Source organism: Aquarana catesbeiana, linkage group LG02 (assembly GCF_042186555.1).
Source record: "Aquarana catesbeiana isolate 2022-GZ linkage group LG02, ASM4218655v1, whole genome shotgun sequence".
In the NCBI taxonomy this organism is placed as follows: domain Eukaryota; kingdom Metazoa; phylum Chordata; class Amphibia; order Anura; family Ranidae; genus Aquarana; species Aquarana catesbeiana.
The window spans coordinates 88,801,622-88,827,479 of record NC_133325.1 but is presented as its reverse complement, the minus strand read 5'-3'; the positions used below and the strand labels follow the sequence as shown (position 1 = coordinate 88,827,479).

Sequence of the window (25,858 nt, the reverse complement as noted above, 5' to 3'; positions counted from 1 at the left end):
CTTTAGCCCAAAATTACGTACCTGTACATGATTTTTTCCACAGGCTCTGGGGAGCGCCATGGGAGCCACGCTCCCACTGGTATTGGACACAGCAGGAGCCATCAGCGGGTCCAGTGGCCGCCGGCCATCCGCCATCGTTCTCTGGAGAGACAGAACGGTGGTGTGCCTATGTAAACAAGGGGGACCGTCGTCCTTTCAGTGAGAGAGATCTGTAATTTCTGCTAATCAGGAACAAGTGTGTGTCTTCCTCTAGTCAGTCCATCCCCCACACAGTCCCAGGGAACACAGTTAACCCTTTAAATTTCCCCTGTATAGAAATGTACAAGGTTTTTAGTGGGCCCTTTTTAATTTGGCACTTTCTTTGTATGGGTGCACTGCATATCTCCTAGGGTCTTGTTGAACAAATCAAGCAAACTGATATTTTTACTTTTTAATCAATATTTATTTAACCATTACTACAGAACTGTCAGGAACTAGATGCCACTAATATGAAAGAGAATTTAATTGGAAAGGCCATCGCTGTTCAATCAAAGGTTGTTCCCTGTAGTGTAATTGATTGTTTGGAGGGAAAAGGCACTTTGCTTTGCCAGTGGAGCCTTTAGGTACAGTTCACCTGTGGATTTGTTTGTAAACAGAATTATACTGACATTTTCCTAAATGCTAATGGTCGATCTTTTGTCTTAGAATTCATTCAGCTTGCCAGGAATTTTGAGGAGTTTCGGAGGAAATGGCAAAAAACAGAGCATGAAATTGTGAAAAACAGAGAGCTGTTGATGAAGACCGAGACTGAGCGCAGCGCTCTGGAAGTAAAGCTGAAACACGCTCGCAATCAGGTTGATGTGGAGATTAAAAGAAGGCAGCGTGCAGAACAAGAGTGCGAGAAACTGGTGAGATGGCTGCATTTAATGGACTGTAGTGATCAGTAAATTAATGTGAAAAACCTGAAGGGAAAAAAGTAAAATGGTTGTTCCTTTTTATGTCTCTGAAGGAAAGGTCTCCCTGCAAAGTAAAGAGTTATAGTACTAAAGCGCGCCCCCCCCCCCCTCCCCCTTCGTGTGCAGCGTTTCTCTGAATTTCTAGTTGGGGAGTGCATCATAAGCTCAGTAACCTTCATAAGCCCTTCATGCCCCATCATACATGTGTGCCTATCTGTGAGAAATGTATTGTTGTTTCGAGGATGCTGCCTGGGCCTTGTAGTCATTTTTCCCCATAAGCATGCATGTTAAGATGGCTACAGTGGGACTTCATAGAAAGAATCCACCCTGAAAATGAAACGTGGGGCGAGAGCACAGGTCTGGCATAAACAGGAATACAGTAAAACTTGATAAAATAACTGCCAATTGTAATGTTTTGGTAGCAGCTTTTCTTTGTTTTTTATTAGGGCTGGGGAAAGTAAAGATTAATTCCTTGATTAATCGTTCATTTTTTTTTGATCTGTAGGCTGCCTGCCCTGGGGCCGCTGTGGGCCAAGCTGTGGCTGTGTCTGCAGCGCTCTGCTCCCTCCTCCTCCACTATGTCATACACAGTCTGCGGGCATCTCCCGCTGTGTGTCTCCGAGCTGAGTGTGAAAACTTTGGCCGCGCTGTGAGAAAAGTCTCGCCCTCCTCCTAGATCAGCTCGTGTTATAGACGCAGTGTTCTGTCTATCACACGAGCTTATCTAGGAGGAGGGCGGGACTTTTCTCACAGCGCGGCCAAAGTTTTCACACTAAGCTCCGAGACACACAGCGGGAGATGCCCATAGACTGTAATACAGGCACAGGCACTGACTACAGTGAGACTGCCATTATGGGCACGGTGAGACTGCATTATGTGCACGTTTGGCCGTTGCCATAACTACGGTGCTAAATCACCTAAAAGTAGTTGGATCTGTATGTGCGTTTATAATTAATCGAAATTAGTCGATTAATCAATTTAATAAAAATCTATTAATCGAACACGAAAATTTTAATCAGTAACAGACCTATTTTTAATTTTTTTAAAACTAACTGTGCCGACTTTGGATGGGTTTAACTTTTCATATGACTTTGGCTTTGACCAGTGATAATGGACAACTGTTGCACACAAGTTGTATAACAGTCAGGTACGACTTTCATGCAACTTCTGAGGGTTAACATTGAAGTCTATGACCCTCCCCTCAAGTTGCACAAAAGTCGGACCAAAGTAGTGCATGAACTACTTTGAAGTTGCTGCAACTTTAAGTTGCGCATATATGAATGCTTATCATTGCAAAACATGGGGAACGACTTGTCATGTAACTTTAATGCCCAAAGTTGCATGACAAGTGTGAATGGAGTCTTAGAATATTTTTTTCCTAAGCATGGCAATATTTTGAATTGTAAAATAAAAGCACTTGCTTTCTAGTTGCAATTGGACAACACCTTGTTTTAGAATCCGATAAATGAGGGCCAAATAATCCAATTTTGTGTATCGTAGAAGTGAGCTCAGACTGAGTTGTTCCTTTTTTTTTTTTTTTTTTTTTTTTTTTTTTTTTTTTTTTTTTTAGGAGCGTCAGATTCAGTTAATAAGAGAGCTGCTGATGTGTGATCCCTCCGGCAGCATCCAGCTCAGCGAACAGCAGAGGAGTGCTTTAGCCTTCCTTAATAATAGAACTCATACGTCTGCTGATGGCAATGGGACTAGAAGGTAAGGCTAAACTTGGAGTAACAAATACTTCACTGACTTGCACGTCCTACTATTTATTTGTCACATTATTTGTTGTCATTCTAAAAGGAATGACTTGAGGAAATACTGCTTCGCTTTAACACGTCTAAACTCTGATACACTGTACTTAGAAGTTTACATAGAGTACACCTGTTGCAGTATACTTGTACCTAACCTGGCTCCAGAACTCAAGAGCAGACACCTTAGGGGGGCCTCAGTATCTCTGTAGAGCTTCATCATGTTGGCCTTATGGGGCTCTAATGTGTAAATGTCATCACTGGCTTGCCTGCTCTGTTTCTATAATTTCCTTAGGGGCCAATAGCAAGGATGTGGAATAGGGTGATTTATCTATCAACACCGCGCATTAGTGAACATCCTTGTAGGGTCGACTAGCTTGCCTGTGAAAGCTCTTGTTCAGCTACAAATATTAGACTATAGTTTAGTTAAAATGCTTGAACAAGTTTACACACACAAAAAAAAAAAATCGTTGATTCTGCTCTAGCATTATTGTGATTCACATTGGCTAACCAAAGATGTTACTGTTTCCTGGTTTGTATTTACAGCTTCTTGGATCTCCTGCCTGCTCATTAAACACTGAGTTATTACACTAATTCACTGCACCGTGAGCATGCAGGTGACCCAGGAGATGGAAGGGTCATTAATCTTTTAGCAGGTTTAGAGATGTTTTTATTTAACTGGGATTCCACATTAAGGTGTTTGTATTTTAAAGAGAAAGATCCCATGCACACTTCCTCCCCTTAGGCCTGGTTCACAATATGAATACCACATGAACACACTGTGTGTTTTGTGCTATTCACATGCAATTTCAGCTGATTCATCTGAAATCGCACTAGAATGCACCAAAAGTAGTGCAGGCACTACTTTAAAAAATGCACAGTAACCGGATTGACACCCGCCTGCACTTCTCAAAAGTGTTTAATGGGATCAAACTATTTTGACGTTTATTTCCACTTTTACAGCAAAAAATAAAAACCGATGCTTAACTTTTTTTTTACTTGCTGAAAAATCTTACTTGACTTTCCCCTTGTAATGCTGTGTAATGTTAATGAGGGGACTGGGGAGTGTTATTTACCATCATTTACCGTGACTGTGCTGGAAGATCTTAATTTTCACTCTGTGCAAATCTAGTTTACAATGTCCTAATAGAGAGTTGTATATTTCTTATGGATTGCGTGGTATAAATACATATGTGCATGCATATTTACCCATTAATGCTGGCCATATGTGACATTACAGTGGTGGGGTTTAAAGGCTAAGTTCACCTTTTTGTGAAAAAAAAAATTAAAAGGCACATATTTTTGCAGGTAAAAAAAAAAAAAAAAAAGTGCTTTTTGTTTTTTTCATTGTAACAGTGGGTGTTGGGAGAAAATCCCCTGGATACAGAGGTAACATGTTATGAAATGTGAACTTGGCCCTTAACATTGAGCTGCTACATATACATATAGCTGGCATTCCTTGCTTGTGCTGAGACCATACTGTCGCTGACTGTAGCCAGCAGGGTGGCCAGTCGCTGTAATCGCATGACTGGGAAGCCCATGTAGTGCCTCCGGCATTCTAGAGCAGAGAGGGATTAAAACACCTGTCCGCAATAAAAACCTATCTGTGCCCCTGATGCGGAGATTCACCCTCTCCGTTTGTTAGGTTTACCCTGATCAGCAAAATACTGAAAGTGAAAGAAAATCTCACGTAGGTTGTCCCTAGAACAGGAATGGAGGGGGAAGCCTTGTTCCAATAGGGGCACTAGTTCTGGTGACAAGGGATTCCCTCACTTTGGAGGAACTGCTCTCCCTTCCTGTTTTGGCTATGGGACAGGAAGTGAAGGACAGTCTCCCCAATGGGACATAGATGGCAAAAAAAAAGGAACAGGGTTTTTAACTCTTCCTATGCACAATGAAAAAGGTGTTTGCCCTTAGTTCTACTTTAATGCAGTAAACAGACCAATCCCTAAATAACTGTATAAACCTGCTCCAATAAATAACTCAAATGGTAAGAATGTATTATTATTTATATTATGTGAATGGGAATACATAACAAAAAGTGTGGTTTTTTTTCAAATTTGCGTGAAAGTTGGAAATATAGACTTCTGCAGTTTTGCACTGTTGAAAATGTATCTTGGGTTATTGTAGAAGTCTGCATTACGTTTTTTTTAACTTTAAAAATATATATTTCTTTCCCCTAGATTATCTACAATAGATGAATCTGGCTCTATCCTGTCTGACATCAGTTTTGACAAGACTGAGGATTCTTTGGTAATGAGCTCACTGTAGAGAGAGATGCAGACTCTTAAAATCTCAATGGGAATTATAAAAACTGTACATTTTGTAGGTCATTCTGTAACGACCAGGCAGCTAATTACTGAAGAACTGACGTTCTGCTATATTCATGAGCATGCTACAAAACTCCAATGAAGGCACTTAAATGAAAGCTTTACTGTATTACCGGTGACATGTACAAATTGGGCTAATTTGGCTATTCCTAGTGCTTATAACCAATAGTGGTCATTACATTTCACAAACTTAGATAGTTTTTAACCATTTCCTGCAGTCCGCTGTCTTCCTATTTGAGTCACCTGAAAAGTTTGTGACATGTCAGCGGTTAAAGGTTTAGACCAGGTGTGTTGAACTTAATTTAATGGTGGGCTGCATCAGCATTATAGTTGCTCCTGTATCTGTAAGACATGATGTCAAGAGTCCCTCCACCCTCCTTTACATCACACTGCAACCCCCATTAGGCTGCTCCTGGGAAGAAGCTGGGAACCAGGAGGTATAGGGTTTGGAGGAGGACTGGACTCAGTTGGCAGAGTCTAATGGTGAGACCAGAGGTAGCAGAGATGATCGGGTGCTGCGGCTGAACAGAGAAGGCAAATGGATCTGTAGGAGGAGTTCTGTCTTCTCTGCTGCATAGACAAAGTGGTTGCAAAGGGGTACGCAGCTGCAGGAGAGGTGCAAGGACCACACAAAATGGCCTTGTGGGGCCTTGTGTTGGACACGTGGTTTCAACAAATCCTTTAGTAAGAAGCTATATTACCTGTCATTACTGGCCACCTTTTAAAATTCATACTTTATAAATCACTGGCATAGAAAAAAGTATGCAACCAGTAGCCAGAAGCCATGATTTACAAGTATATACTTGTTCAGTGGCAGTGACTCAAATTATTGACTCATTATGATACCCACACAGCTAGGATTTTTAGGACATGATAGCAATGGCAGCCCATATATTTCTGCAACATTTTGTGCCTACCTACAAATGGCACACAGTAGATCTTTATAGGGCAAGGGCCACATGTAGCAACCGCTATTCTCAAGCACTGTTAAAAAAAAAAAAAAAAAAAGCTAACATACTCGTGGCAAACATTTCATGAAAACAGGGCTTTTTGGTTTGTATGTATTATATATTGAGAGAAAAAAATGCACAGACGCTAGAGCTGCACAGTTAATCGTTAAAAAACAAATCGTGATCACGATTCAACCCCCTGACGATCTCTATTGCAGAGTTTGCCGCTTCTTTTATATAACAAGTGGAGAGACTTATCTGCTCACTCAGCTGTCAAAAGAAAACATCTGGGCAGTCTGCCAAGTTTTTAAAATGAAGCATTGTAACTAACTTCCTTCGTAGGGCTCTTTCACACGGGGCGTATCAGTGATGATCCGCCCTGTGAACACCCGCTTGCTCAGCGGGGATCGCTCTGCCGATCCCCGCTGAGCAGAAAGATGACAGGTCCATCGCTGCATACTGTGCAGCGACAGACCTGTCAGAGCGCTGCTCTCCCCTATGGGGGATCGGGTGATGACGGACCGTAGTGTCCGTCGTCACCCGATCCGAAAACGGATGGAAAAGTAGGATTTTCCTCCGTTACACTTTTCGGATCGGAGCGGGTCGGATGTCAGCGGACATGTCACCGCTGACATCCGACGCTCCATAGGGATACATGTATGTCCGTTTTTCATCCGAAAATGGAAGGATGAAAAACGGACATACGGATCCCTCGTGTGAAAGAGGCCTTAGATCAAAGGCAAACTTCTGTGTGTAAAGAAAAAAAATCCAGGCAGTCTGCCAAGTTTTTAAACATGTAAATGCAGGAAGTTTAACCACTTAAAGTCTAAATCTTTTTCTGACACTTGTTTCACACACAGACGCAGAGACACAGGTGCGCACACACAGTCGCACACATGTATACACGTGATCCAAAGCACAGCTGCTTCAGGGCAGGCAGCGTTTAAAGTATTCTATGAATAGATAAGCATTTGGCTTGGGGAATAGGGACTGGCCAGAGAGGAAACGTGTGTGTGTGTGTGTGTATATGTATGTATGTATGTATATGTATGTGTGTGTATGTGTGTATATATATATATATATATATATATATATATATATATATATATATATATATATATATATATATATATATATATATATATATTTTACCACCAAAAGAAAGCTCTATATTTGTGGGGAAAAGTGACCTAAGTTTTATTTGGGTACAGCGTTGCATGACTGCGCAATTGTCAGTTAAAGTAACAGTGCTGTATCGCAAAAAGTGGCCTGGTCATGAAGGGGGTAAATATTCCAGAGGTCAAGTGGTTAATGAACATATATCTATGGGGGTAAACTGACAGTTTAAATGACAGAATAAAACGGTGATCATACCATAAGAGTTATGTAGATGTGTGGTGTAGGTCAGTGCCCACACTTGGTTCTGTAGCTCTCTTCCATATGCTGGTTTATCCCTTGCTATCAAGTGATCATGGCATCCTATGTAGATATTGGCAATTTGCTTATAGTTTTTTAGTGACCTAGAGTAGGATCACACATGGCTGGGGAATTTGAACATGTATCTCTGTCATTATCAAGAATCCATTTTAAAAATGCAAAGTGTTCTAGAAGTGTTAGAGTAACAGTGTGCTGAGTGTTTATATAGACCATGCCACCTGTATGTGTTGCCACTGCCTTCCTTTTTATCAGCAGAGGTAGTGTTGCTTGGATGTAAGTATGCAAAGTGGTCATTTCCTTTTTTGTGATTTTTCTGTTCAATTTTTTTTCATACTTATAATTTTATTTTTTTCTATTCAAGGACTGGGATTCATCTCTAGTGAGAAATGTGAGGCTGAAGAAAAGAGAAAAACGGGTATGGAGGTTGGAAATGGAGTTCACGCACTTGGCAAAAAACAAAATACAGTAATCTTACTGGGATTTTCTTTTATTGTAGCGCTCTTCCAGGCAACAGACGGAGGGTCCTCCTGTTCCATCAAAGCGAACACGTTCCTTTGGATTAGCTGTTGATCCGGTTAGTTAGCTGGGAACTATGCAGATAATTGTGATTTTTGTGCTTTATTGATCAGTAACTGAAGATGCCATAGCATTTTACAGTGTGATACATGCCCTTTGCAGGTACTTAAAGTGGTTCTAAAGGCTCATGTATTTTTTTTTTTTTTTACCTTTTATGCATTCTATGCATGAAGGTAAAAAAAAAACCTGTGTGCTGCAGCCTCCCTAATACTTGAGTCCCATCTCGATCCAGCGATGTGCACGAGAGCTTCGGCTCTCCAGGGACTCTCACGCCTCATTGGCTGAGGCATTAGCTCTCGCTGCTGTCAATCATAGCCAGTGAGCCAATTGAGAGGGGGCAGGGCTGAACCACAGGTCTCTGTGTTAATGGACACATAGAGCTGCGGCTCGGTATCTAGTCAGCTTGGGTGCCCCCATAGCAAGCTGCTTGCTCTGGAGGCATTTGGCAGGAGGGACCAGCGGGCGGCCCGAGAAGAGTAGGATCGGGGCTGCTCTGTGCAAAACCACTTCACAGAGCAGATAAATATAACAAATGTGTTTTTATTTTTAAGGAAAAAAAAAAAGACTTTATCACTTTAAAACATTAACTTTTGAAACCTTTTGATATCTTGGTCCTGTTGATTTAACCAGTATTGGGCTTTTTTTTTTTGGGTTAGACTGCTGGCTGTGTCTACTAACTGCATGGACCGTGTGTAGGCTCCATCGGACATTTTCCATCGGAATTTTTGTCACACAAAATTTGAGATCAGGATCTCAAATTTTCCGTCAACGGAATCCGTTGTCGTAAATTCCGATCGTGTGTACCCAATTCCGACGCATAAAGTTCCACGCATGCTCGGAATCAAGCAGACGAGCCACACTGGCTATTGAACTTCATTTTTCTCGGCTCGTCGTATGTGTTGTACGTCACCGCGTTCTTGACGTTCGGAATTTCCGACAAGGTTTGTGTGACTGTGTGTATGCAAGACAAGTTTGAGCCAACATTCGTCAGAAAAAAATCTATGAATTTTGTTGTCGGAACGTCCGATCGTGTGTACGGGGCATTAGCATTTAATCATTTTATGCCTAACTGTAGCCACCTAAATACAAAAATGTTACATGTCCCATACGTGGAGTCTGTTAGGGAAAACTATCTGCGTCCAGGGTTGTACACATGACTTTACGCAAAAGCCAAAATAAACTTCAAAGCCATCCACAACTCTGCCCCCAGCTACATCACCAGCCTGGTCTCAAAATATCAACCAAGCCGCTCTCTTAGGTCCTCCCAAGACCTCCTGCTCTGTAGCTCCCTTGTCTCCTCCTCCAAGATGTTTCCAGAGCTTCTCCCATCCTTTGGAACTCCCTACCCCAATCTGTCTGACTGTCTCCTAATCTATCCATCTTTAGACAGTCAAGTTGAGCTTTATTGTCATTCCACTACATATAAGACCATACAGTAGAACTAAATATCGTATCTCACAGGGCCACGGTGCTACATACAAATTAAACATAATTTTATAACTAGATGTACACAGAATAAAAATAGTGAGGAATACACATCTGGGAACTACGTAACTGTACATATACTATGTGTTTCCAAAAGTCTTTGTAGCAGCAAGTTTTAAAAAAAGTGTCTAGTGCATATTCAAGAGTAAAAAGGAGGGGACGTGAGACGTTCCTGATCACAACATATAGGAACAGAAGAGGTTTCAAAGAGGATTGGAGTTGAAGGCTCTCACAGCCTGGGGGAAAAAACTGTTGAACAGTCTGACAGTCCTGGTTTTGATACTCCGGTAACTTCTACCTGATGGCAAGAGCTGAAATAGACTCTGGGAGGGATAAGTAGGATCCCTCACGATACTGGTAGCTTTTCTAGAGCATCATGTATGGAAAGTGCCCAGGATGAAAACCCTTCTCTTTTAAAGAAGCCTATCCTGCTTCTAACTAATACTGTTTTTACTTTCTCTAACAGCTCCTCCCCCATAGTTACTACCTTTTTGTATCAATTGACCCTCCCTCTAAGAGCCCTTGCACACTGGGGCGGGGGGCGGCGTCGGCGGTAAAACGCCGCTATTATTAGCGGCATTTTACCGTCGGTATGCGACCGCTAGCGGGGCGGTTTTACCCCCCCGCTAGCGGCCGAGAAAGGGTTAAATACCACCGCAAAGCGCCTCTGCAGAGGCGCGTTGCTGGCGGTATAGCCGCGCCATCCCATTGATTTCAATGGGCAGGAGCGGTAAAGGAGCGGTATACACACCGCTCCGAAGATGCTGCTGGCAGGACTTTTTTTACTGTCCTGCCTGCGCATCGCTCCAGTGTGCAAGCCCTCGGGGCTTGCACACTGGGATGACAGCAGCGGCACTTTCGGGGTGGTTTGCAGGCGCTATTATTAGCGCAATAGCGCCTGCAAACCGCCCCAGTGTGCAAGGGCTCTTAGATTGTAAGCTCTAACGAGCAGGGCCCTTTGATTCCTCCTGTACCAAATTGTAACTAATGTAACTGCCACCCGCAATCGCTCCTGAGAGAGATGGAACGGAAACCTGTCAATGTAAACAGACAGATCTCCGTTCTGTCATGAGAGAGAGAACTTCACCCCTTGATCGCCCCCTAGTGTTAACCCCTTCCCTGCCAGTGACATTTATACAGTAATCGTTGGCTATTTTTAGCACTAATCTCTGCATAAGAGTCAATGGTCCCAAAAAAGTGTCCGATCTGTCTGCCGCAATGTCGCCATCCCACTAAAAATCGCTGATCACCACCATTAATAAAAAATGCCATAAATCTATCCCCTATTTTGTAGACGCTATATTTTTTGCGCAAACCAATCAATATTCGCTTTAAAGAAAAAAAAAAATAGAAGAATACATATCGGCCTAAACTGATGAAGAAAGTTTGTTTTTTACATTATTTTTTATTATAGCAAAAAGTGCCACCAAAAGAAAGCTCTATTTGTGGTGAAAAGACGTCAATTTTGTTTGGGTACAACCACGCACGACCACGCAGTTGTCGGTTAAAGCGACACAGTGCCGTTTTGCAAAAAATGACCTGGTCATTAAGGGGGCAAATCCTTCCGGTCCTTAAGTGGTTAATCAAGCAATCTTACCCATCCATCTCTCAATGCTTTTGCAGAGAAATCAATTTAAAAAATTGGCCCTAACATCTCTGGCTGTGGCCATCTTAAGTAAGGGCAGATGATTCATGTAGTACTGGAATCCATCTGACCTTAGCTCAGGCATGCAGGCAGGAGGGTGTACTTAGCTGAGAAAATCGCTCCCGAAGACTCCTGAGATGTATATTATTTGCCTAGGCCTGGAAACCAGGCAGTAACTGAAGAGGTAGAAAGAAAAAAAAATGGACATATGATGATAGATATACTTTCCTATTTACTAATGATGGCAGAATAAGCTTTAAAATTCATGTTGATTGAGAGTGGAATTCGACTTTGAATTTCACCAGGGGGTGAGCTGCATGTGCATGAATATTTTATCTCCTGCATGCTCCAATCTATCTCTCTATAAATTTACACTAATGCACAAGATGCAGTATTTATCGGCGTATAACACGCACCTTAATTTTAAGAGGGAAGTTTCAGGGAAAAAAAACCTAATTTTGAGTAAAGTACTTTGAAGCAAACTAAGGGTCAGTGCCCATCTGCAGCTTCCGCCTTTGCCCATTAATGCAGCCTCACCAGAGCCAGGATCTCCTGTGTACTCGGCACTCGCAGTCAGTCGGTCCCGGCTCGTATAATAGACAGAACATTGGTCCAATACCGGGACATTGGACGTCTATGCTAGGAGCCGTGCCAGGAGGCGGGACTGAGTGACTGCAAGCGCCAAGTACACAGGCGATCCGGGTCTGTGTAATCGCCCTCTCTGAGGCAGCCAGATATCGGCGTAAAACATGCACCCATGATTTGCCCCCTATTTTTAGGGGGTGCAGGGAGTGTGTTTTATATGCCAATAAATACGGTATGTTTGAAAAACCTGTATACCAAAAGCATATTAATCCGTTAAGATTGACTCTAAACTGTTATAGTTTCTGTTGAGATCAATTTGCATCACTGCATTGTTATACATGTAATACATTTTTGCATCCTATGTAGGCCAATGAGTCCATAATAACCAAAACAACAGTGACCGTTCCAAACAACGGAGGTGTTATTGAAGCTGTGTCAACCATTGAGACTGTACCATACTATACACGCAGTCGCAAGCCTGGTAAGTCTGTGTGTGTCTCTGTGTGTATACGAGCTATAGAGAGAGGGAGAGAGGTGTGTGTTTTGGTGTGTTTTTATTTTTCCACCTCCCTCTTTGATACTTGCATGGTTTTTAATAGTGGTCATTTCTTCTATCAGCTCAACTGCAGCAATGGAGTAGTGACTCTAGTTTGATGAGACCAATTCATGAAAGAAATGAGGCTGACGGCTGTAGGACTCCACAGCATCAAGGAATAAGACTTCATGAGTTTGTCTCTAAAACAGTGAGTGAAATTCGAAATAAACTTTAATTCCCGTATTCTGCCTTTCCTGTCCATGCAACTTAATTTTCATATCTCAGGTAATAAAACCAGAATCGTGTGTCCCCTGTGGAAAGCGAATCAAATTTGGGAAATTGTCCTTGAAGTGTCGGGACTGCCGAGTTGTGGCCCATCCAGAGTGTCGGGAGCGCTGCCCTCTTCCATGCATCCCGACGTCAGGGAACACTCCAGTTCGTATTGGAGAGGTAGAACCCTTTGAATAATTTGCAATGTCTATTTTCAGCACTGCCTGCTTTAAACTAGGCAACATCAAAAAATAACTTTTGTGAAATTAACATGATTTGTCTAATTCTCTATCCTGTCAACATATCAACTTTTTAAAAAAAAATTAATTGGTGGATTTTAGTAGTGATTTAAACCCCATCTGTTCCCTAACCAGTTTCCTGTGTTGTAGGGCACTCTTGCTGACTTTGCTCCATCATCTTCTCCAATGATACCCCCAGTAGTTGTACACTGTGTCAGTGAAATTGAGCAGCGGGGACTTCATGAGGTAAGGTGTACTTTGTAGGCACATTGAAAGGCAACCTTTTAATTTCTATGAGCAGCACATTGCTAGTATTTCCATATTTTCTACAACTACTTGTTTCTTTTGTCGGGCAGACCGTGTGTGTGTGTGTGTGTGTGTGTGTGTGTGTGTGTGTGTGTTTTTTTGTGTGTGTGTGTGTGTGTGTGTGTGTGTGTTCGGAGCTGTGCACCCACACAGCTGTCAACAAAATGTCTATGTGGGCAAAAACGTCCCTTGCACATGCGTAAGCTATAGTACGTCCTTGTGAACAAGGCCTTAAAGGATAAGTTCACTTTAAAAAAAAAGTGCACATTTTTTTGCTGGTAAAAAAATGTGCATTTTTTTTTTTTTGGAGCCTGTAAAGCATTGCCCCAGCAACCAGAAGATCACTGCTGCCATGCAGGTCTCCTGCAGATCTGTCAGTGTATCTGTGCTGTGCCCGTATATCCCGTATGAGCCTAGATACACGGATGGAAAGAATCAAGGAACTACCACGGCACTCCACACAGCACCATGGTAGTTCATTGAGAACTACAAGCCGACCGCTGCAAAGGATGTTGGGGCTTGTAGTTTAATCACACAGAGCTGCCGCACTGATTTCAAAAACTGACAGCTAGTGCGGGGAACTTCTTCCCTTTTTGTCACAGGAAAGGGGGGGGGAGGGGGAATCGGGCAGCGGCTGCAGCATTGGGAACATGTTGCATGTTCCACTCTAAAAATAGTTGTAACATGTTCCCAATGGTGACCTTTATCCTTTCAGAGAAGTGAATCTGCCTTTGCTGTATTCCTTTTTAAAATTTCTAGCAAGCATGCTGATCTAGAGGCTGATTGGCTGTTTAGAACAATTAGGGGCCATTAACACTTTTTTTTTTTTTTAGTTTGTTGTAACAAATGAAAAGTGGTGTGTTGCTGTGCTATTACTATTGAGTGGCACCCCAACACACCCAGGCAGTGGAAGTAGGTGTGAGTAGTGGTTGGCTGCTTTAACATAACTCTTGAATATCACACATTATCATCGCATGCTAACAGTTGATGGACCCTAACTAAGGAATTACTGGACAAAAGTATTCAGCATGCAGCTAGTTTTTTTTTCTGAAGGCAGCTGAAGTGGTGAGCTAGAGAGGCTCTCTCAAGGAAGTTTTCGACTACAAAAGCAAGTATAATATGAATTTTGGATGTCCTCATTGTTCCAGTACAATACTAATGATTTTAGGTGAAGGTCATCTAAATACGCACTGCAAACATTTGACTTATAACCCATGTATTGATTAGTACTGGACAGGTATTGCTGGTCCACGCTGGGTAGTAGCTTTAGTGTTACATTTTGTTTGTTTGAACTTCTTGTTTGTGTTTTTTTGTTTTTTAATTTGAGCAATGCTCCCCCCCTTCCTAGACTGGTCTATACAGAATTTCTGGCTGCGATCGTACAGTTAAAGATTTAAAGGAAAAGTTTCTGAGAGGGAAGAATGTTCCTTTACTCAGTAAAGTGGATGACATTCATGCAGTGTGTGGTTTTCTCAAAGACTTTCTGCGCAACTTGAAGGAACCATTGCTTACTTTCCGCCTCAATAAAACCTTCATGAATGCAGCTGGTGAGTATTATTTTCCATATTTAGTTTTTCTGGCAACTAAATCCAGTATAACCATTTTATTTGTATAGGGTTAGACACACACATAGTTTGTGGTCTGTTAAAGCGGTAGTAAACCCACTTTTACCTACAAGTAAGCCTGTAATAAGGCTTACTTGTAGGTACTGTGGATATCTCCTAAACTTGCACTGTTTAGGAGATATTCAGAGTGCATGCAGCCGGAGACGTCACTGTGCCCCCGACCACTCGTGTAGCCGGAGGCTGCGAACCCAGAAGGAAGAGCGGGTAAAGATGGAAACCCTTTCAGCGGTGACAGGGTGATGCTGAAGGGCTTCATTTTAAGGCAAGTGCTAGTAAGTGATGCATTTTAGCACATTATGACATTGCTTTGCAGGGGATATTTTTTTTTTTTTTTTTTTTTTTGTTTCAATAATTTATATTGAAGTTTTACAGATAACATCAATAGGTAATAAACATTGTCATACATCTAGATTCAGTATTGCAAAGTTCGCTATACAGGTACATATGACAGTATAATATGAACATTTGTAAACCGTTTCAACAGTGATACACAGTATGGGTGCAATGCGTAGGGCTAAGAGTGCTGTCTATCAACCCCAAACATCCCAACTGGGTGCTTACTGTGCCTGGGGGAGGGAGACAACCTCTCTCATCCCTGTGCTATAGAGGGAAAGGTAGGCAGGAGCAGTAGGTACACAAAGTGGAACATATTAGTTAAGTCAGAGGTTGACGAATTTTTTGTACCAGTTGATCCAGGGAAGCCATTTTTTAAGCAGTTTTTTGAGTGAATATGTGCCTCATTCACCATTGGACACTCATAAGTGAAATGAGTCTGTACCATGGTAATCACATCCAGTAATGTTGGGACTCTAATTTCTAGCGATCAAAAGTCTTATTGCTAATAGTATGTGGGTAGTTGTTGTCCTAAAGTGTGGTAGAATGGAATCAATGTTAATGTTCAAAATGGCCAATTGTGGGGTGAGTATATATTGTTGGTATAATGTCATAACATAATAGAAATGTCTGTCCAGAGCTTTTTCAGATGTGGGCAAGACCAGAATATATGACATGGGGAACCCTTTTGTCCACATAATCTCCAACACGTGGAGGAGGAGTTGGGAATAAATTTTGCTAGTTCCTGTGGTGTTGGGTACCACCGTAGAGTTATTTTCTGGGTCAATTCCTAGAGTTATGAGCAGTTTGCGGATTTGTAAATCGAGTGCAGGGCTGATTTCCAGTTTTGGTCAGAGAATGACTGTTGCAGATCCTCCTCCCATTGCCCGAAGGCCAAAGATTTGGTAAACCTTGTCTTTTCGTGTAACGTTGAAAAGATTAAGGAAATGCCTTTGCAATTCCGGCTGTTAGAGAAGTAATAGTTCCACATCTCAGTGGGTATTGCTCCTTCCATGCGAGGGCAGGAGGAGATACATTGGCAAATCCTGTGGTAAGTTAGGAAGTCTTTGGTAGGCATATTGTATAATTTTTGGATTTTGTGGAAATATCTTTTTAGCTATTGTGGAGATCTGAACTGAGGGTTATTCTGTTTGCTAACCAGCTTTGTAGGGTTAAATCTGGGGATAGTTGCTGTAATGTTTTAAGGGGGATTGGGAGTTTTTTAATTGCAATATGGCCCCATTTAGAGAGACAAAGTGTTTTTCAAGCTGTAACAGAGGCCTGAATAGATGGGACAAGAAGTTTGAAATTGGGAGGGTTCACAGCAGTGCTGAATAGCCAAAGTTTAAGATTCCCTCCTGGAATCGTGGTAGATTCTATGTGTCCCCAAAGAGTTGTGGTATGTGCGGAAAGCCAGTCTTTCAGTTTTGACAGTATTTATGTCAGTATAACCTGCCCCTCCAACTAATGTGTTTGAGTTTATCGTGCCCGCTTCTAGCCTTTTTCACCTGCCTTATGGATTGAAGAGATTTGAGGTAGGAGGAGGGTAATGGTATGGGTAATGTGCAAAATAAGTATAAGATTTTGGGTAGGAGCATCATCTTGAATGCTGCTAATCTTCCCGACCATGTGAATTCAAATTTGGAAAGTTTGGTCAGTTCATGGGAAAGAGTGTGTTTAAAATTGACATAGTTGTGAGCAAATAGTTGTTTTACAGATCTCGTGAGCGTGATTCCCAGGTATGAAAAGACTGTGTCAGTCCATGAGTATGTATAGTTATTTCTATGTATGTATGTTGCTGGTGACTCCATCCTTGCCGAGGTCCAATATGAAAGATTTGTTAACGTTTACCTTCTAATAAGAGATCTTACTAAATCTATGTAAAACTGATTGTACCAAAGCCAGGGAAACGAGGATTCCTCTTGTGAATGCCTTATGGCCGTTCCATAAGGTAGCACTATCTGAGACGGATCCTTTGTTGGTGGTGATTCTTCCAGTTGCATAGGTAGCATATGTAGGAGTTTGTAAGATGGAAGCATTAGCTCTCCATAGTTTCGCAGCTGTGGACTTTGGTAGAGTAGCAATACTGATAGTGGTGGGTGCATGATCTGACCATGTTATCGTAGAGATGGTCAATTCGGTGGTGATGGGTAGTAACATTTGTCTACGAGGAAGTAGTCCGTTTGGCTGTATGAGTTGTGTCGGTGGGAGAAAAACGTGTAGTCAGGTTCAGTGGTGTGATGGCATCTCCACACGTCATAAAGATCATTGTTTAAGACAGATCCCATAGGTGACAGGTATCTGTTGGTTTGGGAGGAGGTGTCTAATATGTTGTTTGGTACCAAGTTAAAGTCCCCGTAGATTATAAGATAACCCTGTCTGAACTGGTTTATTTTTTTTCATGAGTTTTGTCAAGAATTTGAGTTGTCTAATGTTAGGAGCGTAGATGTTAACTAGAGTACATCTGGTATTGTCTATGGTGCAGGCTAGGAATCTCCCCTCCAGTGTCCATAAGGCTGTAGTATTAACTGCTATTAGTACTTCATTTTTCTTGTGTGGACCTGAGGCTGTAAAGATGTGGAGGAAAATTCTTGCTGGTGCAGTGGGGTTCTTCGTGCAGCTTAAAGTCTGTCTCTTGTATACACATCACATCACACTGAGATTCGTGATCTGTGTGCCAGAGCGAGGCTCTTTTAGCTGGGTGGTTCAATCCTTTAGTATTGAGTGACATGAATTTTGGTATGTTGGCTGATGTGAGAAGACTGGTGTGGTGTGCGTCTTAGTTACTTACAATTGGAGGAGGGTAGAGGTGTTGAGGTCCGGTTCCCTATGCAGCAGAGTGTTGGCAGTTAGGATTCGCTGAGAAGAAGATGCAAGGAAGCCTGTTCAGTATTCTTGTGTGTTCCCAGGATCAGTACTCGGAAGGATGGAAAAGTTAGAAAGTTAACAGTAGGATATACGGTAAATGTTGTTAAGTACTTGACCTCCTGCCTGTGAATAAGAAAAAAGGGAGAACAAAAAGTCAACATGAACAAAGGAAAAAGTTCCTATGAGATTCAGCAGGTTTTGGGTTAAGAGCTACTGAGCTAAATTGGGGTAAGTGTTCGTAGACTATCTGAAACGAGCGTAGTGCTGAGCCGGAACAAAATGCTGTAGTTAACATAGAAGCGGAAGCATTCACTTTGAAACAGTAGAGTTGATTTTTGCCCTGTTTATCCTGCATTTGGACTGTAGGATCAGGAATGATTCCCCAAGAATAAAGCAATAGGAGGCCTTCTACTGTGTGGATGTTGTTTCTTCCCATTTTTAGTGACCATTAGTTTTGTAGGGAATCCCCATTGATATGGGATCTTGTGGTTATTGAGAGGTTTGGTTATTGTATTTAATTGGCGCCCGAGTTGTCGTGTATATTGCGATATGTCAGCGTACAGTTGCAGCTTGGAGGTCTGATGGTAGGACACTCTCGGGTATGCCGTGTATTTTTACGTTATTACGGCGGGACCTGTCCTCCAGGTCCGCCATTTTAGCCCTCATCCACTGATGTTCATCGCGTGTGTGTTCATGTGCATCTACCAAGTCATTCACTGTCTCTGTTATTTCACTGACTTGAGTGTCAATTTGGGTCATTCTGTTCCCCATGGAGTGCATCTCTGAGGTAAATTTGAACATGGACGAGATAGTGACATGTAGGGAGTTTTGGAGAGGGATGAGCATCTCCTTCATTGTGGTGTCTAGCACCGGCTGGTTTGATGTGGGGAAAGCTGCTATAGTGGATGGCTGAGGTAAAGGGGTAGAAGATGCTGCAGTTCCAGGACTCGCCTCTGGGTTGTGCGGATCAGAATCCAGTCTCCTCTTCAATTTCACTGGGCAGTTTTGTGTGGATGAGGCTGCAGAGGTTGGATTGTCTGCTGAGCTATCTCTGGGGAGGGATATTGCTGGCGGATCGGCGTCTGGAAGATCAGTGTAGGAGCCTTCTCCCTCACAGTGCAGGCCGCGGGCACCATCTTGGGACTGGAGCTTCAGCGGCTGTGCGAGTAGGTAGTCCGTTTCCTGGGCTGCCTGTATTCTTTTCGTTTGCGGGACATAGCTGAATGATTTGCCGGTCTCTGGTGGTTAAAGAAGGGCAAGGACTGCTCTGGTAGCTGTGCTTTCTTGAGTTTTATCTCCAGTCGGCACTGGAGCTGTGGAGTCAGACGTCCATTCCGCTTGACAGCTAGCCACACCCCCACTTTTTTTTTCTGCAGTTTACTACCGCTTTAGAGTTCCTGAGAATGGTTTTAAGATCTCAAACCTGCTAGATACCACTGTTCTAAGGTTTTTTTTTTCCTATTACTCCCTTCTCCAGAAATTTCAGACGATGATAATAGCATTGCTGCGATTTATCAAGCAGTTGATGAGCTTCCTGCAGCCAACAGGGATACTTTAGCCTTCCTAATGACACATCTTCAAAGGTTAGTACAAATACACATTTTTAGATCTGTCTTGATACTCCTTTTTCTCTTACTGTGTGTATTTATGTAACTCTATCTGTGCTCTGCAGAGTGGCTGAGAGTCCAGACTGTAAGATGGATGTGACCAATCTGGCTAGGGTGTTTGGGCCCACTCTGGTGGGTCACGCAGTCCCTGATCCTGACCACATGACACTCCTACAAGATACAAAACGACAGCCAAAGGTATATCTCAAAGAGCAGCAGCCTAGTGGAAGCGTGGTGTATTTTCTGTGCGCACATGTTTCGAGTTGTTTTAATGTGCATTTTCTAATTTTACAGACTTTTCCATTAGCTGAGTTTACAAGTTGGTTTTAGGAGGTGGGGGAATCCTTTCCAACTCAGTGGTTGCATTTTAGGATTTTACAACCCTTTTAAACTAGGGCTTATTTTTGGGGTAGGGCTTATATTGCAGCCCTCCCTGAAAGTCACAGTAGGGCTTATTTTCGGGGTAGGTCTTATTTTTCGGGGAAACACTGTACATAAATGTTTCAAAACCCAATACGATAAACTGATCTTTTATATGTAGGTTAAAAAAAATAAAAATCCTTGATAATGCACTATACTGTATAGCAAATTTTATAAGTTACTGATGAACTTTGCTGTATTTTTATCTTAGGTAGTAGAACGTTTGATGTCATTGTCAGCGGATTTCTGGAACCAGTTCATGATGGTGGAAAACATGGACCCATCTCATATAATTGAAAATACAAATATTTTCAGCACTCCTCAGACTCCTGATGTGAAAGGTAAGATTACAAATGGGAAACACTTGATAAAACCCATAGCCTATTTTCTTACTGACTTCACTAAATTAGCTGTGTGTTAATTAGATGGGTACTGCTGGGCCTGTGACTTAACTGAACATGTTGGGTGTTACTGTCCCCGTGACTTTAATGGATTTGGGAACTGTTGTCCCTGTGACTTCAATAAAGTAATTGAGTAATTGATTTGCAATCCTCTTACTAGAAACATGTCATTTGCAGCTCTACCTTTCATCATTTTGATACAAACGTGACTGGTATAAAACAAACCAGCTGTTGGAGGTATCCTTGGCGCGCCCACGGGAAATGTTTAAAATGTTTGTATATAGTAATTTTTGACAGTGGAACATTGGCAAAGACAGTGGGTTGCTGTATAAGAAAAGAGCATAGCTATCCATAGCAGTGAGTATCTTTGCTTCAGTTTCTATAATTAAAGTGGGATTCCAGTTAAAAAAAAGAAGCCCTTTTTTTTTGTGTGAGAATAATAAAAGCCGTGAACCAGTCCAGCCTCGCCCCAAGCAGCCCTTTCCCCTTCATGACTTCACATGGTTTTTATTCACAAGCCACTTTCTATGGGGACATTCATGTTGGCTCGATCCCGAGCCACACTGCCTGCTTCCATAGACACAGACAGCGGGGATCGGCCCTGCCTCCCTGTTTGTCACAGAATTTGTTTGACAGCAGCAGGAGCCAAGTCTGCCCTGTCCAGGGGAAAGCTGCTGCTCTCAGGCACAGTGCTGGACTGAGATCGGGCTCAGTTAAGTATACGGGGGAGCTAGGGGGTAATCCCAGATACAGAAGGTTTTTTTACCTTCATGCATAGAGGTAAATGTAAATACCTTTGTCCCTGCACACAGACTTGTATGTTCCTTGACGTCTGTTTATACTAATTTTTGAGGTTAGCAATGATTTTATATTGCCCATAATCAATTTGCTATTTAATTTTTGCCTTTTTTTTTTTTTTTTTCCTTCAGTGAGCATGTTAGGACCTCTGACAACACCTGAGCAGCAGATCAGCAAAACACCTTCCTCAAGTTCACTTTCCCAGATGGTTAAATCTACTCTTAGCAAAAACACACCAAAGTAAGTACCAAAGTAACCAGTAGTCAAGATGATTGTAGATGCTGTCCATGTATGTTTTATACACTTTTCTTGTGTTAGGAGAGATGTGGGATGTGTGCTGCTGTTGATTTTTGAAAACGCTAATTGCCTGACATTAACCACTTGCCGCCCGCCATATAGCAAAATAACTGCGGCAAAGTGGTTGTGTTATCCTGACCGGATGTCACAGGACGTGATCAGGATAACAAGCTGCTGCATGCCCCCGGGCGCGCGCATCGTGGCAATCGTTGTCGATGCGTGTCAGTCAGACACACCGCAACTCCGATGTAGGTAAAGAGTCTCTGTCGGAGACTCTTTACCACGTTATCAGCCATGTCCAATCACGGCTGATCACGATGTAAACAGGAAGAGCCGTTTATCTGCTTTTCCTCTCGAGTAGAGGAGAGCCGATCGGCTGTTCCTCTGACAGGAGAGGACCTGTGCTGATTATCAGCGCAGCCCAACCCACCCCACCCCCCGCCTGTGCCTCAATAGCGATGCCCATCAGTGCCATCTATCAGTGTCTATCAGTGTCCATCAGTTCCCATAAGTGCACATCATTGCCAGCTCATCAGTGCCCGTCAGTGCAGCCTCATTGGTACGAAGGAGAAAATGTACTTATTTACAAAATTTTATAACAAACGAAGACCCCCCCCCTCTTCTTCTTTTTTTTTTTTTTATATTTAGCAAAAAAAGTGTTTTAATGTTCATACAGTATGTTCACTACTGTTGGTTTTATTTACTTGGAGCAAGTTTGTGTGTTGTTAATCTCTCAGGCAAGCCATAGGTGGTGCGATATTATTATTTTTTTTTTTTTCTCCTAGCATGGAGGCGCAGGGAGCCATCCCTGCCGGGCGAACATGGTGATTATTGCTAGTGACTATAGTCGCTGGCACAAATTGCATTCCAAAAATCTGACATGCTGGTTGTACCAAAGTCAATCAATGAATTGACTTGGTTACATTCATCCTACTCCATTGATGGTTCGAATCTTAGCCAGTCCCTGCTGAACCGGCCAAGATTCAAATTATCTATGGCCAACTTTAGTAACCCAAAGTATTTTAATCTGGAAACAATTAGGGTATTGCCACTTTCATTAAATGTTCAGCAATTGTATCCTGCATATTTTCTGAGTACCGGCTTCCTATAAGACAAATCTTTTAAGTCCCCGTTTTGTTTTGTTTTATTTTTCTTTTAATAATGGTGTTCGGGATGAGACTTAACAAGAGTCTTAAAGGAGAAGTATGGGTTTGGGTTTTTTTTTCCCTAATCATACTTGGGTGGATGCAGCATCGGTCCCCCGGCATCTCTGCACTGAGAAACGAGCCGTCGAACATCACTGATGGCTTGGTGCTATCAGAGAGAAGTGCTGCTGACTGTCAATCAGCAGCTCTGCTCCTCCGCGCTCACGGGAGCGCTGAGCCGTGGAGGGGCAAGGAGCGGCTGTCTCAGCGGCTCGCTGACGGGCTGAAACTGCCATCAGTCCAGGCACCTGGCGGATCCAGAGTCTGGATGATGCGGTGCCTGGACTGATCTGTGTGACGTCAGCGGAGAGCGAACTTCAGACCACTCTCTGCAGAAAATGGGTCACAGGAGTGCAAAACAAGTTGCACTCCTGTGACCCCTAGGAGAAGCCCAGCCAAACAAGCTCAGGCTGGACTTCTCCTTTTTAAGCTCCCTATATACAATACATCTTCTGTTTGAATTGTGCTGTGGTTGACCAGCAGTCTATGTGAGCATGACTCTCCAAAGCTCCGTCACTGTACGCTTTGGAAAAATGAGTGAGCAAAACCATAGTTCTGTGAGACATTCAGAGCTCTTTGTGTGTGAACAGATGGGGTTAATTAGAAACAAGTATTATGCTGTACTGTTTGTAGGTCTATTTGGGATCTGACCCGTGTGCATTCATTGCTATTTTTTTCAAGACTGTCAGGGCTACAGAGGACCCTGTGCACCAAGCCAAAGTTTGATTTCTTCATTTGTTTTTGCATTTGTACCCATTCCTTGGGGTTTGCATGGCAACAACAAAATGTGAAAGTGTGCAAGGCTAGGAGGACACGAGTGTGTGTACAGGTGGGAAAGAAAGGCAATTCATCTAAGGTATCGGTGTACAGTCATTTTACTAGGCAGAAAATAGGAGAAATGCAAATTGTTCTTTATTTTATTAAATGCTTTGTGGCTTAATGCTTTCTCTTTCTTTGTTTTAGATTTGGAAGTAAAAGTAAATCCGTCACCAGCATTGGCCGATCCGCTGGTTACTTTGCCTCTCCTATACTAAAATGAACTGATGGTGCTCAATAGACAGTTGCACCCCTCCTAATTTTTATAATATGCTTTTTAAGTCATACTGGGGATTTATTAGTTTTAAAGCAAATACTGTAACATCCAAAGACAATGCTGCAAAAAAAAAAAATATTTTAGTGCTTTTACCTCTACTTATTGAATGCAGATTTTGGATATTGATTTTTACTTTTAACCTGATTTTTGTCTATGGTGTAAACTGTATACGTTTGACTTTAAATCAGAATTTTAGGGAAACTGAATACACGGTTAAAATGGTAGTATGTGAATTGCCTTACAAGTCAAAGGATTTCAAACTTTTCAAGTTTTGCTGCTTTTTATGTTCCCTGTCCAAAACTAGCCTGTCCATTTACACCTTTAAGTTGGCATCTTTACACTGGAAACTTTACAGTGGGGTCCTTTTATTGCCTGTGCCACAGGAAACGGAAGACTGGCAGAAAGGTCAACAAATCTTGGCATGTGCAACAGTTGACAGAAATGCATTTTGACTGTGTATTTAGCCATTTGCCTATAGTTCAGCTTTAATCCCCTCTTTTGCTGGAGAGACTAACACACTAGCCCCATGCCAGGGTATTCATACCCATACTTATTTTATGTATACATATAATTTTTTGTTTTATGGGCACTATTTTTTGCCTTTTAATAATTTTTATCAAAGAAAAGTTTATTTTACTCAAAGGGAACATTCAACCATTATCAGAATGACTGACTGTTTCTTACAGCTTTGGGCACTGTCAAGTAAGCTTGTACATTTATTTTATACTGTGTAATGAATTCTGTAAATACAGCACTGATAACTTATGCCTATCCCTAAATGTACAAATTCTGAGTGTCGTTTATCCTTTATTCTTGTTTGAATTAAAGGGAAGTCTGTACCTCCATGTTTCATCTAGGAAAGGTTTTTACAGGGTTGCACACCTAAACTGTAAGTTGGCCTTACAAGACCGTAGTAGTATAAGTTGGCACACCCACCAACAAATTTTCTGCACATCCCAGGTTTAATTGTAAGACCTGACCTCTTCCCCAATAAGAGCTACTGCAATCCCATCTCTTTAAAGTGGATCTCCAATACTTGACATCCTGTAACGGCCTGAGGGCCGACACCGGTATCTTCTAAAGGCCTTTTATGCCGGCACATAGGATCTGTGCAGGAATTTAAACCTTTCTCAAACTGATATTTCAGGTTTTGGGATGATACTAATGTAGTAGAGTGAACTTTTACAAGGATGTTAATCATTTTACAGTCTTGATGGGTACATTTAAAGATTCATAGGGCCTAAAATATAATAATCCTGGCAAATGGTGGATCGGGGGATCACCAGTGCAGTACACAATGCCTAGGCATTTGGTCACATGATCTCTGCTTGGGGAAAGAAAAAACCACCCAGATTGTTCTTTCAACAAATCTTGTGACCAGCATCACAGTAAGCCTTGGGTAATAGAAGTCAGTATTTCAGTTTCTTTTATGCACATGACTAACGTGTTTTAGGTCCACTCTTGAAGCACCTGTTGGCTTCTTGCATGACTATGCTTGTCCCTATTCCAAATGCAAGAAGTTCTTGGCTAAGCATTTTATGGCAGCCGTTGCCAATGTTGCTCTAACACAAGCCAAGAAATCTAGTTGCACTTCCCTTACTGGTTTACTTATTGAAAGCAACTATGAAATTATCAAAGATAATAACGGCTGCTTGTTGGCATTAGAGAATCCAGGTTAGTGCCAGCTTGTAGTTTAAGTTGGTATCCTCTAAATGTCTTCTATACACTTGGCACATATTGCCAGTTGCTATACATTGTAATGCCTGCAATCGTTTTTTTTGTTTGTAGTTTTACATAAGTATACTGTATATAAATAATGGACATTAAAAGTCTGGTTCTAATTTTTGTATGGCAGTCTTTAAGTGGAATTTTTTTTTACTTCTGTAAACTGTTTCTTTTGCATTTCAAAAAACGCCAAAACCCTTACAAAGGCCTTTACCAAAGGAGGAGAGGCAAGTAGTCTTTGAGAACCGCTAAAGCCAAGAGCTTGTCCCTCAAGGCCAAATGTTGATCTAAACCTGATTGGAGAAAGATCAGGATGTGTCTAATGGAGTAAATATCTTTACCTCACACCATGCAAAGTATACTTTCCAGGTGTGATAAGAGGTTGCAAAAGGTGGAGTTTCTAGCTTTAAGAAGCAACCAGCGCAGATAGGCCCCTATCCTTTAGAGC

The 25,858-nt window shown here is 42.0% G+C and overlaps 1 protein-coding gene across 1 annotated transcript in view; it reads left to right on the top strand.

Moving 5' to 3' along the window:
- The window catches only part of RACGAP1 (Rac GTPase activating protein 1), a 39,351-nt gene extending 13,817 nt beyond the window's left edge, over nucleotides 1-25,534 (top strand). The window contains exons 3-17 of the mRNA XM_073613152.1: nucleotides 685-887; nucleotides 2,506-2,645; nucleotides 4,864-4,933; nucleotides 7,759-7,812; nucleotides 7,894-7,971; nucleotides 12,055-12,169; nucleotides 12,307-12,431; nucleotides 12,509-12,673; nucleotides 12,883-12,978; nucleotides 14,387-14,585; nucleotides 19,342-19,447; nucleotides 19,537-19,669; nucleotides 20,103-20,232; nucleotides 21,222-21,330; nucleotides 23,556-25,534. Coding sequence (XP_073469253.1) covers nucleotides 685-887; nucleotides 2,506-2,645; nucleotides 4,864-4,933; nucleotides 7,759-7,812; nucleotides 7,894-7,971; nucleotides 12,055-12,169; nucleotides 12,307-12,431; nucleotides 12,509-12,673; nucleotides 12,883-12,978; nucleotides 14,387-14,585; nucleotides 19,342-19,447; nucleotides 19,537-19,669; nucleotides 20,103-20,232; nucleotides 21,222-21,330; nucleotides 23,556-23,631 — 1,799 coding nt within the window. The 3' untranslated portion in view covers nucleotides 23,632-25,534. The remainder of the gene's footprint in view (nucleotides 1-684; nucleotides 888-2,505; nucleotides 2,646-4,863; nucleotides 4,934-7,758; nucleotides 7,813-7,893; nucleotides 7,972-12,054; nucleotides 12,170-12,306; nucleotides 12,432-12,508; nucleotides 12,674-12,882; nucleotides 12,979-14,386; nucleotides 14,586-19,341; nucleotides 19,448-19,536; nucleotides 19,670-20,102; nucleotides 20,233-21,221; nucleotides 21,331-23,555) is intronic.
- Nucleotides 25,535-25,858: the final 324 nt, after the last annotated feature.